The following is a 21,010-nucleotide window of genomic DNA, read 5'->3' as shown; positions in this document are numbered from 1 at the left end:
TAAGTATTTATACATAGTTTCAAAGATCCGTATCATTATAAGTTTTTATATAGTCCGCTATTACTATTCCTTTCTAAAGGTCTATTACCGAATTCCATCTTTGTGGATCATGAGTCGCTTATATTTAATATCTTTCCTTTATTACCTCCTTCTTGGAGAATAATAGGTTCTTCTATAGGCATTCTTTTTCCCCGATGGTTTTATATTGTCTATAGGTTCTCCCGTCGTTCTAAAAACTCTTCTTCTAGGTACGTTTCCGTGCTCGTGTCTACCGTGTATTGTTCTCCTGTTGTTCTTTGAAATGAACTAGAACTAGATGCACTAGATTCCATTAATTCTTTTTGGCTTATTATTGAGTCTAATTCTATTTCTTCATCACTATCTTATATATCTTCTAATATTTATCGAAAGCGTCTGATTTCTTTTGGTATATATGTTCTACTCTATATCCTCAATTATCAGTTCTAGCTTCACATAATTTAAAGTGACTTATAATTTCTTCTATTGTTAGATTTCCTAACTTACATCCTTTACATCTAAAACTTATATTTTTATTTTCTCTATGAAGTCTTTTTGCTTCTTCTATAGCTACGTCTACTTCAAATTCTTCTTATATTAATTCTATGTTCATAAAGGTTGACTCAGTAGTTTAATTTTCATCTATAGTACTTTCTTCTTCTATGTCTCTTTGTGGTGTGTAATTATAATTGGTAAATCTTATAGATGTCTCTCCTTTAGAATTGGTGTACATTAGGTGTGACTCTGGCTGTAGAATCTTTTTTCGACTAAAGTCTTCTAATTTCCATTTTAACCCTGCGTATTCTTCAGGATTTATTTTTATAGGTTTAATTAAATTTATTCCTCTATTTCCCATTAATTCTACAACATCTTCTACTTTAATTTTAAACTTGGTATTACTATTATTAGTCATTTTTCCTAAAAAAAACCACGCACATTAATAAATTATTACCATTACACATTTCTTCGTATCCTTTAGTCTATATTCCTATTTTTATATGTTTTCCAAATTCTACTAGATTCATTGTAAAGTCTGGACTAATATAAAAAATTCCTTCATTATTTTTCATATCTACTTCTGTTATTCCTATTATTGACTTCTTCATGTCTGACCATCTATCATCATAAATTACTATTAGGACTTTAGTTCCTAAATTTTTTCTAGTTAATCCTTTTAATCCTATTACTATTAATCTCATATGCATTAACGTCCTTCTAGTATTTTTTATTTGTCTTAAAGCTTCTGGATTTATTAGATTTATAGTAGTAACTTTAGTTCCTATGGCTAACAACTGCTCTTCTCTATAATGTCTATATAATTGTGCTGTTCTTGAAAACTATCCTATGTTATATAAAGTCTTTGGATTTAATAGTTTTAATTGATTTTGTTGGAAAATCTGTATGCCACGGTCTACATCTATTACCTCACTTAACTATTGGTTGTTTTCCTCTAGTGTTCTTTTACTTAAAATTCTTGAAAAGAAATTATTACCTATTCTATTGCCTGAAAAACTTACTCTTGGTCTTCCTTGTCTTTCTCCTTCGTTTCTTGATCTAGTTGAAAGAAGGTCCATTTTTGCGCTTTTCTAGTTATTTTGACTTTTTCTTTTTGAGGTGTTATTTCTACCTTTTTTAATTGGTCTATTAATTCTTCAACTTCTTTATTTTTAGAGGTTTCTTTATTTTTCTCTTTTTGTTCACTTAACAACCGTAAGCGTTCACTTATTAATTCTAACCTTGGCACTATTATTTCTATTTTCTTTATTATTTCTAATATTAATGAAATTATCGTAATATTTTTTTGTAGTGTTATTTGATCGATTTAGCATTAGGTATATAATCTTTATAGTCTCCATTGCAGTAAGTATAGACTTTTCTATTAATTTTGAGGCTTCTTCTTGAGCTAAGTTGGGTCTACTCATGAAAGAGTGATTTCTTTTAGTTCCTTTACTGTCCTTTTTAATTCTTTAATGTCACTAGTTAAAACTTCTACCTGTTGCGTTATTTTAGAAACCAGGTTATATAAATTAGAAAAAGGAAAACAAAAAGAAGCAGATAGCGAAGATGAAGAAATAGGTTTATCTAATATACAACCGCTACGAACAATACCAGAAGATTCAACAGCGGAACTAATGAGTATAGAAGACCATGGAGCCCTAGTATGTAATGAAGATAAAAAAATTAGGAACAATAAAAATACTTGCAAGAATTAAAATAGATGACTATGAAATAGAGACATTAGTATTAGTAGATTCGGGATGTACTAAATGTATAATAAATAAACGAATAGTTCCACCAAATTTAATAAAAGTTCTAGACAACCAAATTACAGCCTATGCAAATGGATGGAACTCATAATATATATAAACATTATGTTCATAAGGCATACATTAGCTTTATCAATACTTGTTCAGAATTTTATAAACCTAGTTATAAAATGGATAAAATATGGGTAAGAGACTTAAATATAAATATAGACTTTGTCATAGGATTAGACTTTATGTTACATAACAATGGAAGTTACATGATTACAAAAGATGGAGTAATTTTTCTAAGAAATATTACTCATACACCAAGACAAGCTCATAAAGCCGAAACTAGAATCGTACATAAGAAGTCTCTACCCGGCACAAATAAACCCGCAAAAGAAAGAAGAGAGTTGTTGTAAGGATTGTCAAAACAACAATACATGCCGTAAAAGCAAAAGAGAAATAAAGAATTTAACTCTAGAAGAAGAAGAAGAAGAAATACTAGACGACGATAATCTAATAGGAAAAAAATTATACTTTAATAGACATAGAAACAGAATTATATAATTTTAAAACAAGGATAGAAAGGATAGGAGTAATAAAAAATCAAAAAGATTTAGATAATATAATAAGAATACTAGATGAGATAGAAATTATAGGAGAAAAACCTTTAAAACATTGGAAAAATAACAAAATTGTATGTAAATTAGACATAATAAATACAGAATATATAATTAAAACAGCCTCAATAGAAGCAACTAACCAAGATGTGAAAATTTTTAAAGTACAAATAAAAGAATTATTAAATTTAGGAGTAATAAGAAGATCTGGTGTGTATATATATATAGGAGTACATAAGTATCCTCAACGTCCTCATCATCATAATCATTTCCATTATATCCTTCCTTAGAGGATCACCTATCATAGAATGAGACTAATGGTATCGTGATAATAACAAGAATCATGAGCTTTAGTGATTCGGAGAATGAAGTCATCTTGGAAGACAATATGAAATTCACATGAAGGTTTACAACGATGGGATCATGCCTTAAGAAAGAAGGGTTAGCCTTACATACCTCGTCGTCTTCTTAACTACTTAACGTTCCCCGTCGAAGCTTGGAGAATCTACATTTAAAAGGATTTATACCTTGGTTAAGCCTTAAAGATACTCTTAAATTCAAACTAGAATAATTCGTGATCTAACGAAAATTGGGCAGCATTTCCCCTATTTCATCGACTTCCACTATATTACAAAACAACTCCCAAACATCCATAATAACATCGACAATATCAATATCAAGTAATCACATTCCATTAAGCCTTCAATATTCACTCTCATATTCAACTCATACTAGCAACTCCATACCAACTTTTGCACATTTTCATAGAATGCTTCCTCATCACCATTATTATCTTCCTTAACGATATTATATCCATATCGTACTAAAATCATGGCTCAAATTAGTTTACTACTCATAAACATCATGAAATCCACATTTAGAACTCATCCTCTACATTTCTCCTTTCACCCAAGTTTTACTACAACCAAGCATTCTTAATAACATGAAATAGGCATTGAAACTAACCTTTTTATCTCATAGGAACAAGATTTGGAGCAGCTATCAACTAGTACAAAAACCCTAGCTATAATACCCAAGTAAATCTTGAAATCTACCACCCCTAGGGAGCCTTCTAACATATGAACACCTCAATTCTTGCTATTTGATCTTTGTAATCTCTTGGGTTTGAGTGAAATATGCTTGGATAAGGGTTTTGGAGCTTTGGAGAGCTTGGAAGAAGTGTGGGAAACAAAAAAACGCAAGGGTCGGCCATGTATATAAAATAAAAAATCTGACCCGCCCGATTATACAGCCAATTATACGGGCCGTATAAATTATACGGCCCGTATAATTGGACCGTATAATCTCACCAGGGATCACCCTTTTCTGGAAGTAATCTACGGACCATTATACGGGCCGTATAATTTATACGGCTCGTACAAATGGTCGTACAACTGGGAATTCCCAAATTTCATTCTCGTCGACTCGTTTGACTTCCAATCCTTGTGGAACCTTCTTGGCACTTATATAACACTTCATTAACCATGAAATAGGCCCTATAGCAGCCCCTCAAGACATTACCAAATAAATATTAGCTCAATTACAGCGAAAACCTTTCCGAACACAACTTACATTTCACATGTTTCAACGAACTTAGGCTCATATATTCATATAACTTCAAAATCTTATAGTACACGCTTTAAGCTTTATAATACTTCCCTTAATCTCGTAAGGGTTTCATAATCACCTTAAGCTCACGTTAGCCTACTCACAAGGCAATAATCCGAAATTTCCGAGATGTAACAGATAGGATTCATCGTATCCTTGATTTCACATGTTTCATATCTATAGCTTCCAGAGATCTTACGTTGCCGGAGGAGTCTAGAGTATCCTTTTTCGCGTCTTTCATGCATTTATATATATGTACAACTATTTTCTTACATCGCGCCATGCTATAGTCGGTCGGGCAGGCACGTAGATGTGCACACCACTGTAGTGGGCAGATTATGAGATTACCCCGGACGCGAGATGACATGATATATGGATCAGGCTATACGTTCCACAACATCAGCTGTTAATATATATATATATATATATATATATGACTTTAAAAGAGAGCATGCATATCATACGCCGCAGAGGCACTTTCAGATATTGAGTTTAGCTTTTCGATTTCAGATATCTTTTATGATTCTTATGTACATGTTGTTCTTATGCCTTACATACTCGGTACATTATTCGTACTGACTCCCCTATTGCTCGGGGGCTGCATTCATGCCCGCAGGTTCAGGTAGACAAACAGGCGGTCTAGCTCAGTAGGACTTCCACCCAGTAGTAGTCAGTGCGCTCCACTTGATCCAGAGCTGCAGTCTATTTTTGGTATGCCATTTTTTATATGTATATATATGGGTATGACGGGGCCCTGTCCCATCCTTTCTACAGCTTTGTATTCCAGTAGAGGTCTGTAGATAGTTGTATATAGTTGGGATGTTATGTAGCCTTGTCGGCTCTTATTTTGTTGTACAGATATGTGGCGGTCTAGTCGGCTTGCACTGTTATTTTTAGTGTGTATATATATATATATATATATATATATATATATATATATACAGGTGTTTGTGAGTTCTTGATGCAGAGTTCATGGTGTTGTTCTTACAGGAGTCAGTATAGTTTAGTTATAAGTCATACATAGGCCACTCTGTTATTCAGTGAGATTCAGGCACGAGTATAGATGTGTCTAGTCAGTAGAGGTCAGGCGCTCATCATGATTCATATCTTTGGGTCGTGACAGTATTCCAGACTTCTATTCGAATTAGTAGCTCTTGTACTTGTGACTTTCAGATATTGGGGAGTAGTTTGACTTAGACTTATTTTTATTTAAGTTATTAAAGACTATGAAGTACTTTGGGTTGTTTCCTTACTTTCCGCATTTACTTTATGTATTTGAAATTGTTTGGATTTGGGGTTTCGCCTACGGGTTTTGGGTTAGGTGCCCACACGACACAAATGGGATTTAGGTCGTGACACTTTTACACTGTTATTCAAAATTATACAATACTATCAAATTTATACAAAAAATTAAGTTTCATCTCCTGCGAACTTCAACCCATGAAACTTCGTCCCAAACGAGTAAAGAATATCACCAAATAGCTCAAATTTTCATCGAATACCTTCGAATTATAAATCCAATTTCAAATAAACATCCCCAACAAACCCCAATCATCAATTTGTTAAAAAATTCAACAACTCACAAAAATGAGCTTTGCCAACCTACTACATGAAGGTAGTAGATTAACAATCTACCCATTTTTTAAATTTCCTTAAATACCCTTACAGTCACATTATCATCTCACTAATAGTTAGGGATTTTTGTCTTTTTACCAAAATCTTAATACCAAACAGATTGCAGGGATCTAGTAGCTCAGTTGGTTGGCTACTTGAATTGTCACCTGATTGGTGAGGGTTCGAATCCCCACATTGTAATCCTCTTCCTCATTTCCCCTTCCCTAAAAAAAATAAAAAAATAATACCAAACAAATTCTTCTTCCTCATTTGCAAACTCTCTAATTGTTCCTCCTCCGATGAACTATTCTTCGTCTCCATCTCATTCTCCCGTTAAATCTATCCATCAACATATTAATAATAGGGACCTTTTTGTCCTTTCTCCATTTCCTGTTGTTTGTTTCCCTCGTTCTCCCTTGTCAAAGTTTCACGGATGAAAGGCGAAAAGTCCCGCAGATTAAAGTTGATTTAATATTCATTTATGAACATGGATAATCGATAAAATAAAATAAAAACCCAATTTCACCTATTTAGGTTCTCATAGAGCAATTAATAAGTTTCTCAACATACCACTAGTAAACTTATAAAAAAGATGATTCGTAAAATTTGATGAGTTACACTAGTAAATGGTCGGAAAATTGAATTGGTTGCAAGGCCCGACCATAATTTCCAACAAAGCACTTGTTTCTGTGCGAGATCTTTAGATGACTCTGGTCAAGTGAGTTGTTAAAATATTTCAATTTATGGGTCAATACCCATCAGTGGCCGAGACAGAATTTTCGACAAGGGGGTTCAAACTATGAAGGAGTAAACATGATAAACTAAAGGATAATAAACGGGGCTCGGTGGAAAGGAAAATACTAACCTTAACCTTCTAAATTTAACTCGTCTTATATCATGCCCTGTTTAGCATTTCTTCCTACTTTTCCCCCGCTCCGTCGATTCTCCTTAAGATTTCTTGCGCTTTTTTTTCCCCCTTTCGCTTTGTTGTTTTCAACTTTATTTTATACCTTTTATGTTATTCTTTTGAATTAGTACCGCTTCAATTATATACTACTTTCGAAAGTCACCAAAAATCTTGAATGCGAAAGAAATTCATACGATTTATGAATGAGAAGAAAGCGGAAGAAAATAATTAGAATCTAAATGTTGTTTAAGAATACTTAAAAATTATGAAAATTTATACTTAAAGAAAAAATGGTTACTTTTCAAAAAGTAATAATGTATAGAAGGAACCATGGAAACATTACCTCTCTGAATAGAAAAAGATATAATACGGGATGACCAACTTTTGGTGAGCTAGTGTCTCAAAAATGTAACTCAATCACAGATTATAAGTGGTATTATGGTAGTGACTGATAATTGAACCCGCAATCTTGACAAATGTTTGACCCCCCTAACCACTAAGCTAAGCTTCTCAACTATGTCAAGGGGGTTCAATAGAGATTATATATACATAATAATTCGATTTAATCTTAGATATATACTGCATTTTTCCGACGAACCGCCACCCTAGCTCCGCCCCTGATCTTCACCTTCTCCATTTACAATAAAAATTATTGTTCTAGATATTCAGTTTTATCTTCAATTCTATTTAATCTGTTTAGGGTAATTAAATTTGGTGGAATAGACAATTTATTTGAATCACCTTCAAGAGAGAAGATCAAAAAGGAAGGAAGTTTTTGGATTAAATTTTGGATAAAAAGACGAAAAAGCCAGTAATATTAATTTGTTGTTGGTTTTTCAGTAAAAATAATTAAGGAAATTAAAAAATGGGTAGATTGCTAACCTAAAGCCTTCATGTAGTGGGTTAGCAAAAAATCCTAACAATAGAGTTTTTAAAATATTCACTCAACAATAATCAAATGTGAGATGATAAACATGAGTATCATTTTCAATCAGTTTCTAAACATAAAAAAATAAATGAAATTCTTATTACAAATTAAGAAGTTATTGTCTTTTTCCTAAATATTTCAAATTATATATAAACTGAGCTAAATAGATAAAAATCCAAAATCATTTTAGTTATAAATTTGAGCCAAGTGATATGGAAGATAAAAATAAAACACCCATTGAGTGTGTTTGGTATGATGGAAAATGTTTTCCAATAAAATATTTTCTCCAAAAATAAATAATTTTTCTACTCATTTTCTTGTATTTGGTTCGAAAAGTATTTTCGCTCAAACTTTTATAGAAAAAGTTTTCTCCTATTTTGAAGAGCATATTTATACCATAAGAAAACATTTTGTTATATCTTTAAATGCAGCCAAACAAGAAAAAGTAGAAAACAAACACACCCAATAGCTTGGAGAAAAAGGCAGAGTAGAATAGAAAAGGAAGAGAAATAACGGAGGGGGAAGTTAGGCGGCTGAGAGTGGGCATTAAAGCGTAATTAGGACAAAAAGTAGCGGGGGCTGATGAATGATAGTAGTAAGAGGAGACGGTACCAGCATTTACTACTAGCATATTGTTCTGCTTACATTTTTCGGGGAAATCCTGAAAGAGGGCCCGGAAAATAAAAATGGCTGGCAGGTTTCTGCGGCGCGCCACAATGAAGCTGTTAGTGGCGAGCACCGCCCTTGGTGGCGGAGCCGCGGCGGCCACAATTGCTAGCTCGGATGACCCAGCCATGGCCCTCAAGCTCTGCACAATTGTCCCGACCCGCCTCTTTCGCGATTCCGTCACCGCTGCCTCCATTGCCTTCGGTACAATTCTAATTCAATCCAGATAATCTTTTTTTTTCCCCTCGTTTTACTATCCTTTGAAGCTTGTACCCCTGGCTACGAACATACAACTTTATTACTCCGTCCGTCCCAATTTATTTGGAGTCAAACGTTCTTTCTTTGATTATAATTTGCTCCCATTCTTCTCATGTAATTTTCAAATATGTAAATTTTATTATAAAATATTTGAAAAGTCAGAAAGAGTTTGTTTAACTTCCAAATAGATCAACTCTCAAAATAAATTGGGACGGATGGAGTAATATCAATTGATGTTGGATCTATATATCTTTTTTCTTTCTTTTTCTAATTGTGGTGTCCAGGATACCTGCCACCTCCCACTCCCACCGGCAGTCCACCGAGGCCAGGATCGATGGAAAAAAATCTCCTAGTGTTTTTTGTATCTGGAATTTGAACCTGTGACTTGATAGTTCTCAACCCACTTCATCTAACACTAGGCCACACCCTTGGGTGCATTTGATCCGCATATTCTTCTCTCTGGATAACCATAGGTTGGGGAAACAAATGAGAAGCGAAAATTGGAAGTTATGTGGTCTTTTGGAATTTGAAGCCCGGTGTAGACAAACAAGCTTTTGGATTTTGCTTGATCCTAACTTTTAAGAACATGTGACTCTTAATTTCACTTTTGTACAATTTTGATATGATCTTATCAGCAAAACATAATTAAAGTTGTGTTTTTTTTTTTTTTTGAGAAGGTAACATATTTGTATATTTATATAAATAGAGACTACACAAAACTGTGTAGTCCCCCTAATTACAGATTACAAAAGGGTAAGCATCTGATCCTGTGTCATCTCACAAGGATTCTAATACATTAGAGATTGATTCATTATCTTCTAAACCTATTCCTTTATACCAAAAGTAGAACAGCCCTAAACACTTCATTTTAATCTTCTGGAAATGGTTGGCTTTGTCTTCAAAACATCTTTGGTTTCTCTCTTCCCAAATTGTCCACCCAATGCAAGCTGGAATAATCTTCCATCTCATTTTCTGAAGTGCATTACTGCCTTTTCTGTTCCAGCATGCTAGCATATCAACTATCTTACTTGGCATGGTCCAGAGAATCCCCCTATAATTGAGGAACATCCTCCACAGTTGTTCAGTCAGTTTACAGTGCAAGAACAGATGATTAATTGTCTCGGGTTCCTCACCACATAGAAAACAACTGGAACATAGATGATGACCTCTCTTACAAAGATTGTCCAGTGTGAGCGCTTATTTATTTTTGTGGGTCGATAGTGCTAAATTGGCCTAGTCATTAACAAGAATTAATTGAGTCTTGGGCATTGAAATGTTTAGGAAGTGTAGGTTCTGCAGCTTTTGCCAATAGATAAAAGTCGACTGGGGAGCACATTAGGTTCATAATCTGTTGAATTACTGTGAAACTGGGCATTAGCAACTTGACAAGGACTGTCATTTCTTCAGTCAGTCCTGTTTAGATATGTAAGGTTGGCTGTGCCCCAAATTACATGCCATTCATTTGGTTAATTGGTGTTTCTATTAGGTGTGGATGCAAACCCTTCCAGAATATACATGGAAGATGTTAGGTCACTTAAGCTCAAGATTGTGTATTCTGCTGCCATAAGAGGAATCAGGAATACAAGAAAGCACTGAGATTGCACTTTTGAGGTTCCATTTCATGCTAAAGGTTATAAAAGGAAATATTATATACTTAAACATGCAGAATAAGTTTCAAATAAAGGAGAACACAAAAGTTAGCTCAATTAGTTAAGCGGAGAACTATAAATTTTGGACTGTCATTTGATCATCCTTGTAGGCAAAGTCTTTTTGATTGGTGATGTAGTGTTTCGCTGAAGCTCAATGTTTAATCTAGTATCTTCTTCTCGTAACAGATATAACATATTTTGGCTTCTAAATCTGTTTACACGTGGTAATATTGTTGCCGATACATTATGTGCAGTTTAACTTGTGTCTTCTATTCCCACTGCTTTCATGAAAATTACAAGGACATAACTTGATTCAAACAGTCATCATTAACCAGTTAATGCACATATCCGCTAGGTACGTAGGTGGATTTACTGAATTTAACATTATACTTCTGACATTAAACTCTATCCCGCTTACCTCTTGGCGACCAAAGAATTATTTCCCTGAGTGGGGGAAAAATAGCTAATAATGAACATGTGATAGCTGATAATGAAAATCTCTTTACTTAATAGTTGAAACACAGAATATAAAGTAGATATTGTTTGATATTAACTGGAATCCTCTTCAGACATAAATATTTGAACTTCCCATATTACACTTAATAACAAGGTTTTATAGCCACTCAAATACTATGGCATGTTGAAGACCACCCAAGTATCAAAAGTTCTATAGTCCCACAAATGTTATGGCATATTTAAGACCACAAGTTTCAAAAGTCTTCCTTACTTTCTTAAACTTCGTGCCAAGTCAAACTATACTATATAAATTAAAATAGAGGGAGTATTAATTATGGAAAAGAATTACACGTACCTCCGCCGAGGTTTCTATTTGCAACACATGTTTCCCTCATGGTTCCAAGTAGTAACACATAGCTATAGTCTTTCATAATTTATATAACAAAGCTATACTGTAATTGAAAAATGGATAAGTTTGCTGCCATGTGGTAATTTATTTCACTTCTCTTTCATGCAAGTAGATTACTTTATTAGCCTAATATCTTACTTGTTAGATGCATGCATTTAGTCTATGCTACTAAATTTTTTAAAGTTATATCCTGACAGAAGTAATGACTTAAGAAACTAAAGAAAAAAATAGAAAGAAATGCAGAATAATTTCATCCAAAAGAAAAAAGAAGAATAAGAAAAACTATTTATCTACCTTCTTTCTTGTCATTGTTATTGCAATTTTTACTAGGTTTGTTATTTATTTATCTATCTTTAATAATGCAAAATCATTTGAAGAAGTTGAATGGAGGTAGGTTAAATTCATGATCCAATAGTATATGATAATGTACCCTTGTTCACAAAAGAATAATATTAATGTATAAGGAACAAATTTATTCGTTTTTTTTTTTTTTTTAGGGGAACCACCCAGTTCCAAAATCAGAGCCTGGGTTGTATTTTATTGATAAGCAAAAAAGAATACACTTGAGGGGAGGGCTTAAACCATACCCCCATGAAATATGAAACTGGACATATCCAGTTTGATGCATGAAGGCCATTGCCTTGTACAATCCTATATGAGTCTATATGATGCATGCTCTCATAAGATAAGGGGTTCTATTCTAGTGAATGCAACTATATATGATGCATGCAATCCTAGTTACAAAGAACAGCTAACTCTTATTTTTAGTTAGTGCTAGATGTCCTTTGTATTACAAATGAGTCTAATGCAAAAGCAAACGACTCTAACAATCAAACCAATAACTAAGGAGGATCAAATGTGTACAACTTATTGCTTTGAGTTCTTGTTCTAATACTTGGCAAACCCCATCTATCAATGTTAAGTATACCTCTAACTGGTTTTGGGAGTTCCTGGAAATCACTGTAAGTTGATGCATTGTTGTGAGAATGACTGATCTGTGCTAACATATCTGGAGCTTGGTTGGTTCTCTAAGGCAATGCCTAATTTGTATTTGATGCTGTTCCAGGATCCTCTGAATCCATCTAACAATTTAAGCAATGTTCCATGAAGATTTAATCTTTCCCTGTATGGCTTGGACCAGAAGTAATGAATCAGCTTCTATCATGATATTATTCCAACCCCTGCTTATACACCATTCCAGTCCATATTGTAGTGCTTTTGCCTCTGCCCAATTACTTGTACCTTTGCCTAAGTTGATGCTATAAGCTGATATCATCTTGCCCTTATCATTTCTGATCAGTCCTACTCCCCCACAATCATCACCCCTACAAATTCCATCACTGTTTAATTTGATGTGATTGGGAGGTGGGGGGTACCATTTAGTAATTTGATACTTTTCTTTGCATAGTTATTACTCAACTCGCTGCACATAGAAGGCCAGTTTGGTTCAGTCTTTATGAGTGGAAACTGAGTGTTGATTGTCTGAATAATTTGAGTAGTGATGTTCTTTGTTGAAATGCTATTGTTGAAGTTGATGTAACTAAATCTTATGTTACACCTAGCTGTTTCCCTATTCCCCAGCAGATCATTTGAGGTAGAATTCCTCTTACCAGCTTAGCAACAGGATTTTTAGCTTGCATATTCCAGCAATTTACCAGGATCTGTCTAAGAGGTATACCCTGGACTTTCATTCCTAAAGGATGACAGATATTTGACCATAGATCGTGTGCCAATTCACTCTGACCAAACAGATGTTCTGCAGTTTCTATCTTGTGGTTGCTGCAGCAGCAACATATGGAGGGGCCATGTATCTTGGACCTCCCAATCTTGTTATCTGTTGACAGCCTATCCTTGATCATTCTCCAGAAGTGAAAGTTAATTTTGAGTGAGACATTCTTGTGCCATGTTCTTTTGTCATGCCAATCACCTTCTGCACTTTTTCTGAGTAAATTCCAAGCTGAAGATATAGTGAAGCTTCCTTCTGTATTAGGGACCCATATAGCTTTATCCTTCTTTGAATGAGTGAAGTTGATTGTTTTGTGTTGAATAGCGAAAAAAAACTCTGTAACCAGCCCATTCACATGAACTTCATTGAGCATTATGTTTTTTGGGATTACATCATCTGATAGTAGCCTGTACAAAGCTCCTTCTCTGGACCAGTTGTCATGCCAGAAAGATATCTGCCCTTGTCCAATTTGCCATATTATGTTGTCCTCTATATTGTGTTTTATCTTGCACATTGCTCTCCAAGACTGGGACTGTACTCCTACTACCTTCTTAATTACTGGATTGATTGTTGAGCAGTATTTTGCCATCATATAATCCTTCGATAATGAATCTTTGGTTCTTAAGTAGTTTTTTTTTATTTTTTTTATTTTTTATTTTTTATGATAATGATAACAGTTAAACTATATATCCACAGGTATACTACATCAAAAAGAATGTAGTCCCCCTTTCAGAATGTTACACCTTACAGCTTGAATCTCCTATCTATATTCTTCCCTACAAGTAATCTAAAACATCAAAAATATCTTCAGTTTGACCTAAAACTTCCTGTTTACACCAAAAATAGTATAGAGCTATTCATTTTAAACTTCTGTAGGTCACTTTGTTTGCCCTCAAAACATCTCTGATTTCTTTCTTTCCATACTGTCCACCAAATACATGCTGGGACAATCTTCCATCTCTCTTCCTGTCTTGCAGCATTGCCATCTCTGTTCCAGCAGCTAAGAACTCCTTTAATGCTCCCTGGTTTCACCCACCTGATCTTCCTCAGACCGATGAATATCTTCCATAACTGATCTGCCCATTTGCTGTGTAAAAAAAGATGGTTGATTGTCTCTGCTTGTTCCCCCACATAAATAGCATCTAGAGCACAACTGGAACCCCTTCTTGTTTAAATTCTCATGAGTCAACACTATTTCCTTTGCCAATAGCCAGGAAAAACAATTTACCTTGTAAGGTATTTTAGTTTTTCATATCATCTTCCATTGCCATCCTACCTCCTGGTTGTTTGATGTGTTCATGTCTCTGTAAGCAGAATTTACAGTGAACAAACCTTTGTTGTCTATCCAAACCATACTATCTCTTTCTCCTGTTAAATTATTGAATTGAGCAACTGTGGAGTAGAAGGCTGCTATGCTTTCCATTTCCCAGTCATTTAAATGTCTTCTAAGGTGTAAATTCCAACCTTGTCCTGTCCATAATTCAGCAACTGTAGCTTATTGTTGAAGGCATAATGTGTATAGATCTGGATTGAGTTGCTTTAGAGGTTCATAACTAATCCACTTGTCATCCCAGAAGGAAACTTTCAAGCCATTGCCAACTTTGAAATTGGATCTGTTTAGGACTAAAGGCCATAGATTTCTGATTGTTCTCCATACACTACAACCATATGGTATTTTCACCACATTTGTCATCCAGCTACTCTTCATACCATACTTTGCAGAGATGACGTCCTTCCATAGCATATAGTCAGTTGTTGCAAATTTCCATAACCACTTCATCATCAAACTTCTGTTCTGGTTATTTAACAAATTCCATGGTGAGAGCTAGCCTGGAGGCTATCTCTTCTTCCTCTAAAGCTCTCTGCTCTTGTGTTTCCTCCAACTTAGCTAGTTGGCTTAACACTTTCTGCTTTTGAATTCCCAGATTGCCTTGTGCTGTCTTGCTCCATTCTTTCAGTTTCCCCTTTAAAGCTTTTAGCTTTGTCACCAGGATGTAATCAGGTTTCCCACTGTGGTTGAAAGAATCCCACCACGCCTCACTCTTTCATTGAGCCCTTCTATATCCAGCCACCAATTTTCAAAATTAAAATAGGAATTTGTAGTTTCCCAACCTCCACATTGCAAAATTATAGGCGAATGATCAGAGGTCACTCTGTGAATAATGGGTTGTTTAATATTTCTGAAGTTTGCATCCCATTCTTCAGAAAAGAGGAACCTGTCAAAGCATTGTTGATTTGCTGTGAAAGCATTGCTGACATCCCTTAAACACCTAAATCCCACACCACCCTCTTCGCATGGTAAGCACATAGATTCCCATTTGCTCCAATGGTATTTCCTCATAGATTCATTACCACTCCATAAAAATCTTGCCGTAGCACCTTCTAGTTGTTCAAAAGTGCCTTTGGGTGCTAGTAAGTGAACTGGCATTGCCAGTAGTACATGTTTTATCAAAACTATTCTGCCCCCCATTGATAGGAATTTTGCATGCCAGGAATGAATTCTTTTGGTTATAGAATGCACCATTTCTGAAAAGTAGATAATTTTCATTCTGCCTACAAACAGAGGGCAGCCAAGGTATTTTATAGGCCATTCTTTCCTGTTCATCTGTGTAAGGTGAGTTACTCTATGGATTACTTCTAGATTGGCCTTTGGAGCAAATGCCCCACAACTTTTGTGTTTATTGGTCAACTGAGCTGACACATTCTCATAAACAGTTAGAATCTTCAATACTTTTCTTATATTAGCAGGCTTACCTGCTGCGAAGATTATGACATCATCTGCAAATGCCAAGTGAGTGATGTTTGGACCTTTCTTAGGTCTGTAGAAACCTGAATAATTCTCATCAACAGCAAGATTATTAAGGAGTATAGATAATAATTCAGCACATACACAAAATCAGAAAGAAGAAATATTTACATAATATTTGAAACAATATGGGAGTTATAAGTTACAATCTGAAACCTTGGGGGACGTATTTGTAATCCTTTTAATTGTACATTGAAAACATTCATAAATGATCACTATCTACATGCGTTTTTATGTTTGGATCGAAATAACATGGCGTCATGCGGAAGCTAACAATTGCGAACCTTGATTGGTGATAAATCAGACGAAAAAGAAAAACATACTAAAAGAGGCATAATAATTTAATATAGTTTGATCAATTGATCTACATATGAAAAACTAATATAAAATCATAAAAATTATTGAGAGAATAATCTCCCCTAAACAAGACTCTCTAAACGACTACATTGTGGATGCTACTGTGTTGTGTATAAGAAGAAAAGCTCTTCTATTTATAGAAGTCTAAAACCTCTCATCCAAGAAAAGGATAGATATAGCAGAGTCCTTTTCCACAAAGAAAACCTTTTCTACCAAGAAATCATTTTCAAGTAAAACACAATAATGGTAGAATCCAAATAAAGTGGGAAATTCAGGGCAAATCCTAACAAATCTTCCCTTGGCTTGCGTTTTTTGGCAAAATAATCTTCATCTTTCTTCTTCACATAATCTTCATCACCGCTGTTTGGCATGGTTAAAAAGTAGGTATTTGTTGAAAATAGGAGCCCGGTTTATTAAAAGTAAGCACGGGTTGAAAATTGGAGCCCTGTGCATTAAAAGTGAGCACGGGTTAAGTTGGAGCCCATACCTTAAAAGTAAGCATTGGTTAAAATTGGAGCGTTGGTGTTAAAAGTAAGCAAGGGTTGAAAGTTTGAGCCCATGCATTAATAGTAAACATGGGTTAAAAAATTGTTTTTTGTTTTTATAGATAGAGCAGCAGGATTATTGAAAATATGGTTGAAACTTTTTCTCCACATGTAGTAGTAGGACAAAATCTTCAGTATCATCAAACTAGTTGCAACTTAATCTGAACCCGCTTTGAACTTGTCTTCAATCTTGTTGAACCATTAGCTCTGGTACCACTTGTTGGGATAAAATAACATGGTGCCATGCGGAAGCTAACAATTGCAATCTTGATCTGCGATAAATCAGACGACAAAGAAAAACATACTAAAAAGGCATAATAATTTAATATAGTTTGATCAATTGATCTGCATATGAAAAACTCATATAAAAGCATAAAAACTATTGAGAGAATAATCTCCCCCGAACAAAACTCTCTAAACGACTATTTGTAGAAGTCTAAGACTTCTCATCCAAGAAAAGGATAGATATAGCCGAGTCCTTTTCCACAAAAAAAAAACCTTTTCTACCAAGAAAGTTTTTTTGCAGTAAAACACAATTATGGTAGAATCCAAATAAAGTAGGAAATTGAGGCAAACCCTAACATTTTACTCATTCCTTTAGTACTGTTTAGTTCATGAAAGGAAAGGGGAGGGTAAAGGCGGAGACACTGGAATATTTGTTTACTCTTCTATCTGAGACATTGATGATTAACTTCTGGTTGTTTGATAATTTTGGAAGGGAAGTAAAGAATATTTTCTCCTTTCTGGCTTGTTTCTACCAGATTGAAAAAGTTGATGTGGAGGGGAACCAAACTCCTCCACTTTTTCCTTATTTACTCTTTTGTTTCACCTCCTTGTATTTTCTTACAAACAAGAGTAATTACATGTACCGCCTCACGTTACTTTTAATATTTGCAACCTCTCCTCTTCGGCTCTTCCACTCCAACCAAGCACAGCAAATAGTCCATATTAGCTAAGCAAAGAATTAAGGTCTTCCTAGCTGACATGTATTATTTGAATATTTACATGATCCGTTTACACATCCCCAAGTTTGAGGGCGAAGCTTGTAAGGTTTCTCAACGCTCTACAATGATTGGAAAGTATCAAAGATAGTGTACTGTAGTCTGTAAATGCGTCCCATCTCATACGTATTGAATTATCTGTATGCTTTTCAGGAGAAATTTTAATCAAAGAATTAGTTCACCTCATGTTATTTCTTGCACTTGAGCTTTTAGAAAAGTCTGATGATAAGTTTTTGTATGCATTATCGGTAGGACACTCATTTTTCTGTTTCAGGTAGGTAGGCATTAGGTATATTCTATCTAACATAGAGGATAAACCCTTAATTCTTGTAGCAGGGAGGGAATAGTGGGAACGAGGGGTAAGTTCTATAGATGATGGCTTTAGTGTAAGTAACTACATACAAATAGTTCGTGTATATTGTATATGATCAAAATGATTGCTTGCTTGTATTGAGTTATACATCCTTGGAGCAAATTGTCTGTTTGATATGTAACAGCTCAACATGCATGATTTAGTAGGCTGATCGAGCCTCACTGAAGGCTTGATTGTCATGTATGTGGTACCTTCATATGCTATATGGGTTGGTTTTAGACATTTGAGCAAAATATGAAAAACCATTTTTGGTTCTCGTGATGGATGAAAATACTAAAATGTATCTTGAAGAAACTTGACTGGGGTTGTGGCTTTTGTTAACCATCATCTTACTTTGATCATTAATATGTAGAGCTCTTAGTTGAAAGTTCAGTATATCATTCGGAATATCAAGTAATGGAGCCATGGGTTAGCAGTGCTCATGCAATCTCAATATATATATCTTAGCTGTTTTCCTGGGAAGACCTACGTGAGAGTTAGCCAGTTTGGGTTACCTGTTATGAAGCTTCATTTGAATTTTTTTTCCTTTAACCTCGTTAACGTGCAATCAGAAAGAGGGTGGGGAGGAGGGGAGGGGAGACTTGTTGCGTCCTTTTTGGGGGTGATTATAGTTCAGCATAAGCTATTGCATGGCTTTCGAGTTGCTGATGAGATGTTATGGAACAGTACTCATAGTCATTGCTACCCATTTATGTGATGATATGAGAAGCTTGACGTAGTTAAAAAATCAGCTCTAGGAATTTTTAAAGGAGAAGTGATTTTCAATATTCTAAGAGATTATCCAATTGTGACTTCTTGTTAGATTATGAATATTCACTCTGGGGACTGCCAGAAGGTAGCGCAGAGAGAGCAAAAGTCAAACATGAAGTTCACATGAGGGGTGCACGCAAGCTCGAAGAACTTTGTTTCAGAAATGGTGGAATTTACATTAAGCTTGGTCAACATTTAGGACAGCTGGTATGCTACTTCGCTCCTTAGGTTATTGTCTATATAATTGTCTCATATTTATATTTATTATTCTGGGTCACAAGAGGGCTCTCACTTCTACAAGTAATTGCCCAACACTTTGGGCTTATCCAACTTGATGTTTGGTTTTCAACAGGAGTACTTAGTACCTGAAGAGTATGTTCGTATTATGAGGGAATCCATGTTAAATAGATGTCCTCATTCATCTTATGATCAAGTGCATGAAGTTGTCAAAAAAGAGCTTGGAGGTGCACCTGATGAAGTATGTTTTAATTTATTGAATTCTCCCCAAAAGCGATGTTATAAATTTAATCTTGCAGCACAGTCTTTTTGGACTCGGTTTCTTACTCAACTGAGTAAAAACTTTTGTCTACAGATCTTTGATGAGTTTGATCCCGTACCAATAGCAAGTGCTTCTCTTGCTCAAGTCCATGTTGCCCGAACGCATGATGGGCAAAAAGTTGCTGTCAAGGTTCTATGTTAATATTGTTATAAATTGGGAGTAGAGAATTTTCCAAATTTTCAGGTCTCTCATTTAGCTAATTGCAGGTTCAGCACACACACATGACAGATACTGCTGCAGCAGATTATGCGACAGTGGAGTTGATAGTAAACACATTGCATGGATTTTTTCCTTCCTTTGATTACAGGTTAGAAATATTCTCCCTTCTGCTAAGTTTCATGAACTTCTAATACAATTTTTTCCAGGGAGAGTATTTTTCTTATAGCCGGAAAATCCTTGCGAGCCAGTGAGGCATGGTTCAAAACTTCTGTATAATGGCCCACCCTGCTACTTGTCCCAGGGAGAGTATTAAGAACTTAGAATCATGTATAGCAATCAATCAATAGCAATCAACTACTACTCAATCCCAAATTAGTTGTGGTCGGGTATCTAAATCCTCCCATATACATTCTACTCTATTTAGGTCAATCTCACCAATATTTATTAAAAAAGGTCCATCTCACTCCATACCAAATAAAATGTCTTTTAAGGCAACTTAAAGTTTCTCTAAAACTAGAATCTTTCTACATCTCAGACTTTTCCCTAAAGGGCCACAAAAGTCTCTATCTAGAATAAAAAGACTCTTGACAAATACTCGATATAATGTAACAACACCACCACCTAGACCTTAGTCCCAACTAGTCTATATGGATCCTTTGTGCCCGTTATGTTCTATGGTTTGCTAAGTCCACATCATTTTGAGAGTTAGTAGGTCTTTTAGGATAACTTTTCTTTATGTGCTTTTAGATCTACCATATGCCATTTGTCACCTTCAATTATCATATTGTTGCACATACTTATTGATGGATATGAAGATTGACGTAGTATACGTCGTCAAACCATCTCGTAATGTCTTCTCTTGTTTAGACGTTGATCATCTTCGCGCGCTGATTCTCCTCGTAAGATTCAATCTTGTTCAATCTTCATGTGTACATCTTATTTTAACACCAATGTGGTGGTTTATGTGAAGTTTATCTTGTTGATACATTATGGCCTTATATGCCCAATGCTCACCACCGAACAACATTTTTGGTCTTACTACCAATATTTTAACATGCCTTTCACTTAGTTAGGTGTATTCGTATCGCATTGGATTGCCATATCACTCCTTAATATTAGCGCTCTTATTGCAATTCCGCTTGTGATATGTTCTTCATTTCGTGCCATTATCTTAGAAGACTAACCTAGATATATGAATTGTCAACATTTAGGTACCACAATCCCACTAAAACTCATTTCATCTCCATTCTTCTTAAGGGGCTAGCTCCTCCATTTCAACTATCTTATTTAGTTCTATGTGTTACTTCTTTATGTCATGCCATTTTCTTGGAAATTTAAACATAGATGTGAAG

The 21,010-nt window shown here is 34.9% G+C and overlaps 1 protein-coding gene across 2 annotated transcripts; it reads left to right on the top strand.

Moving 5' to 3' along the window:
- The first annotated feature begins 8,399 nt into the window (after window positions 1-8,399).
- Window positions 8,400-20,502, top strand: LOC132044960 (putative ABC1 protein At2g40090). 2 transcript variants are annotated; one of them, XM_059435499.1, is made up of 6 exons: window positions 8,697-8,814; window positions 12,449-12,525; window positions 18,993-19,147; window positions 19,293-19,418; window positions 19,533-19,628; window positions 19,706-20,502. In XM_059435499.1, exons 2-6 carry the CDS (start codon window positions 12,480-12,482, stop codon window positions 19,847-19,849), a joined length of 567 nt encoding a protein of 188 aa, XP_059291482.1. In that variant the 5' UTR covers window positions 8,697-8,814; window positions 12,449-12,479; the 3' UTR covers window positions 19,850-20,502. The 2 variants fall into 2 exon arrangements, with proteins under 2 accessions (XP_059291481.1, XP_059291482.1); XM_059435498.1 differs by lacking the exon at window positions 12,449-12,525 and having other exon boundaries at window positions 8,400-8,814; window positions 19,706-20,492.
- Window positions 20,503-21,010: the final 508 nt, after the last annotated feature.

This window comes from Lycium ferocissimum, unplaced genomic scaffold, assembly GCF_029784015.1.
Source record: "Lycium ferocissimum isolate CSIRO_LF1 unplaced genomic scaffold, AGI_CSIRO_Lferr_CH_V1 ctg5644, whole genome shotgun sequence".
Classification (NCBI taxonomy): domain Eukaryota; kingdom Viridiplantae; phylum Streptophyta; class Magnoliopsida; order Solanales; family Solanaceae; genus Lycium; species Lycium ferocissimum.
The sequence above is the reverse complement of the archived record's forward strand: the minus strand, read 5'-3'. Positions and strand labels throughout refer to the sequence as shown.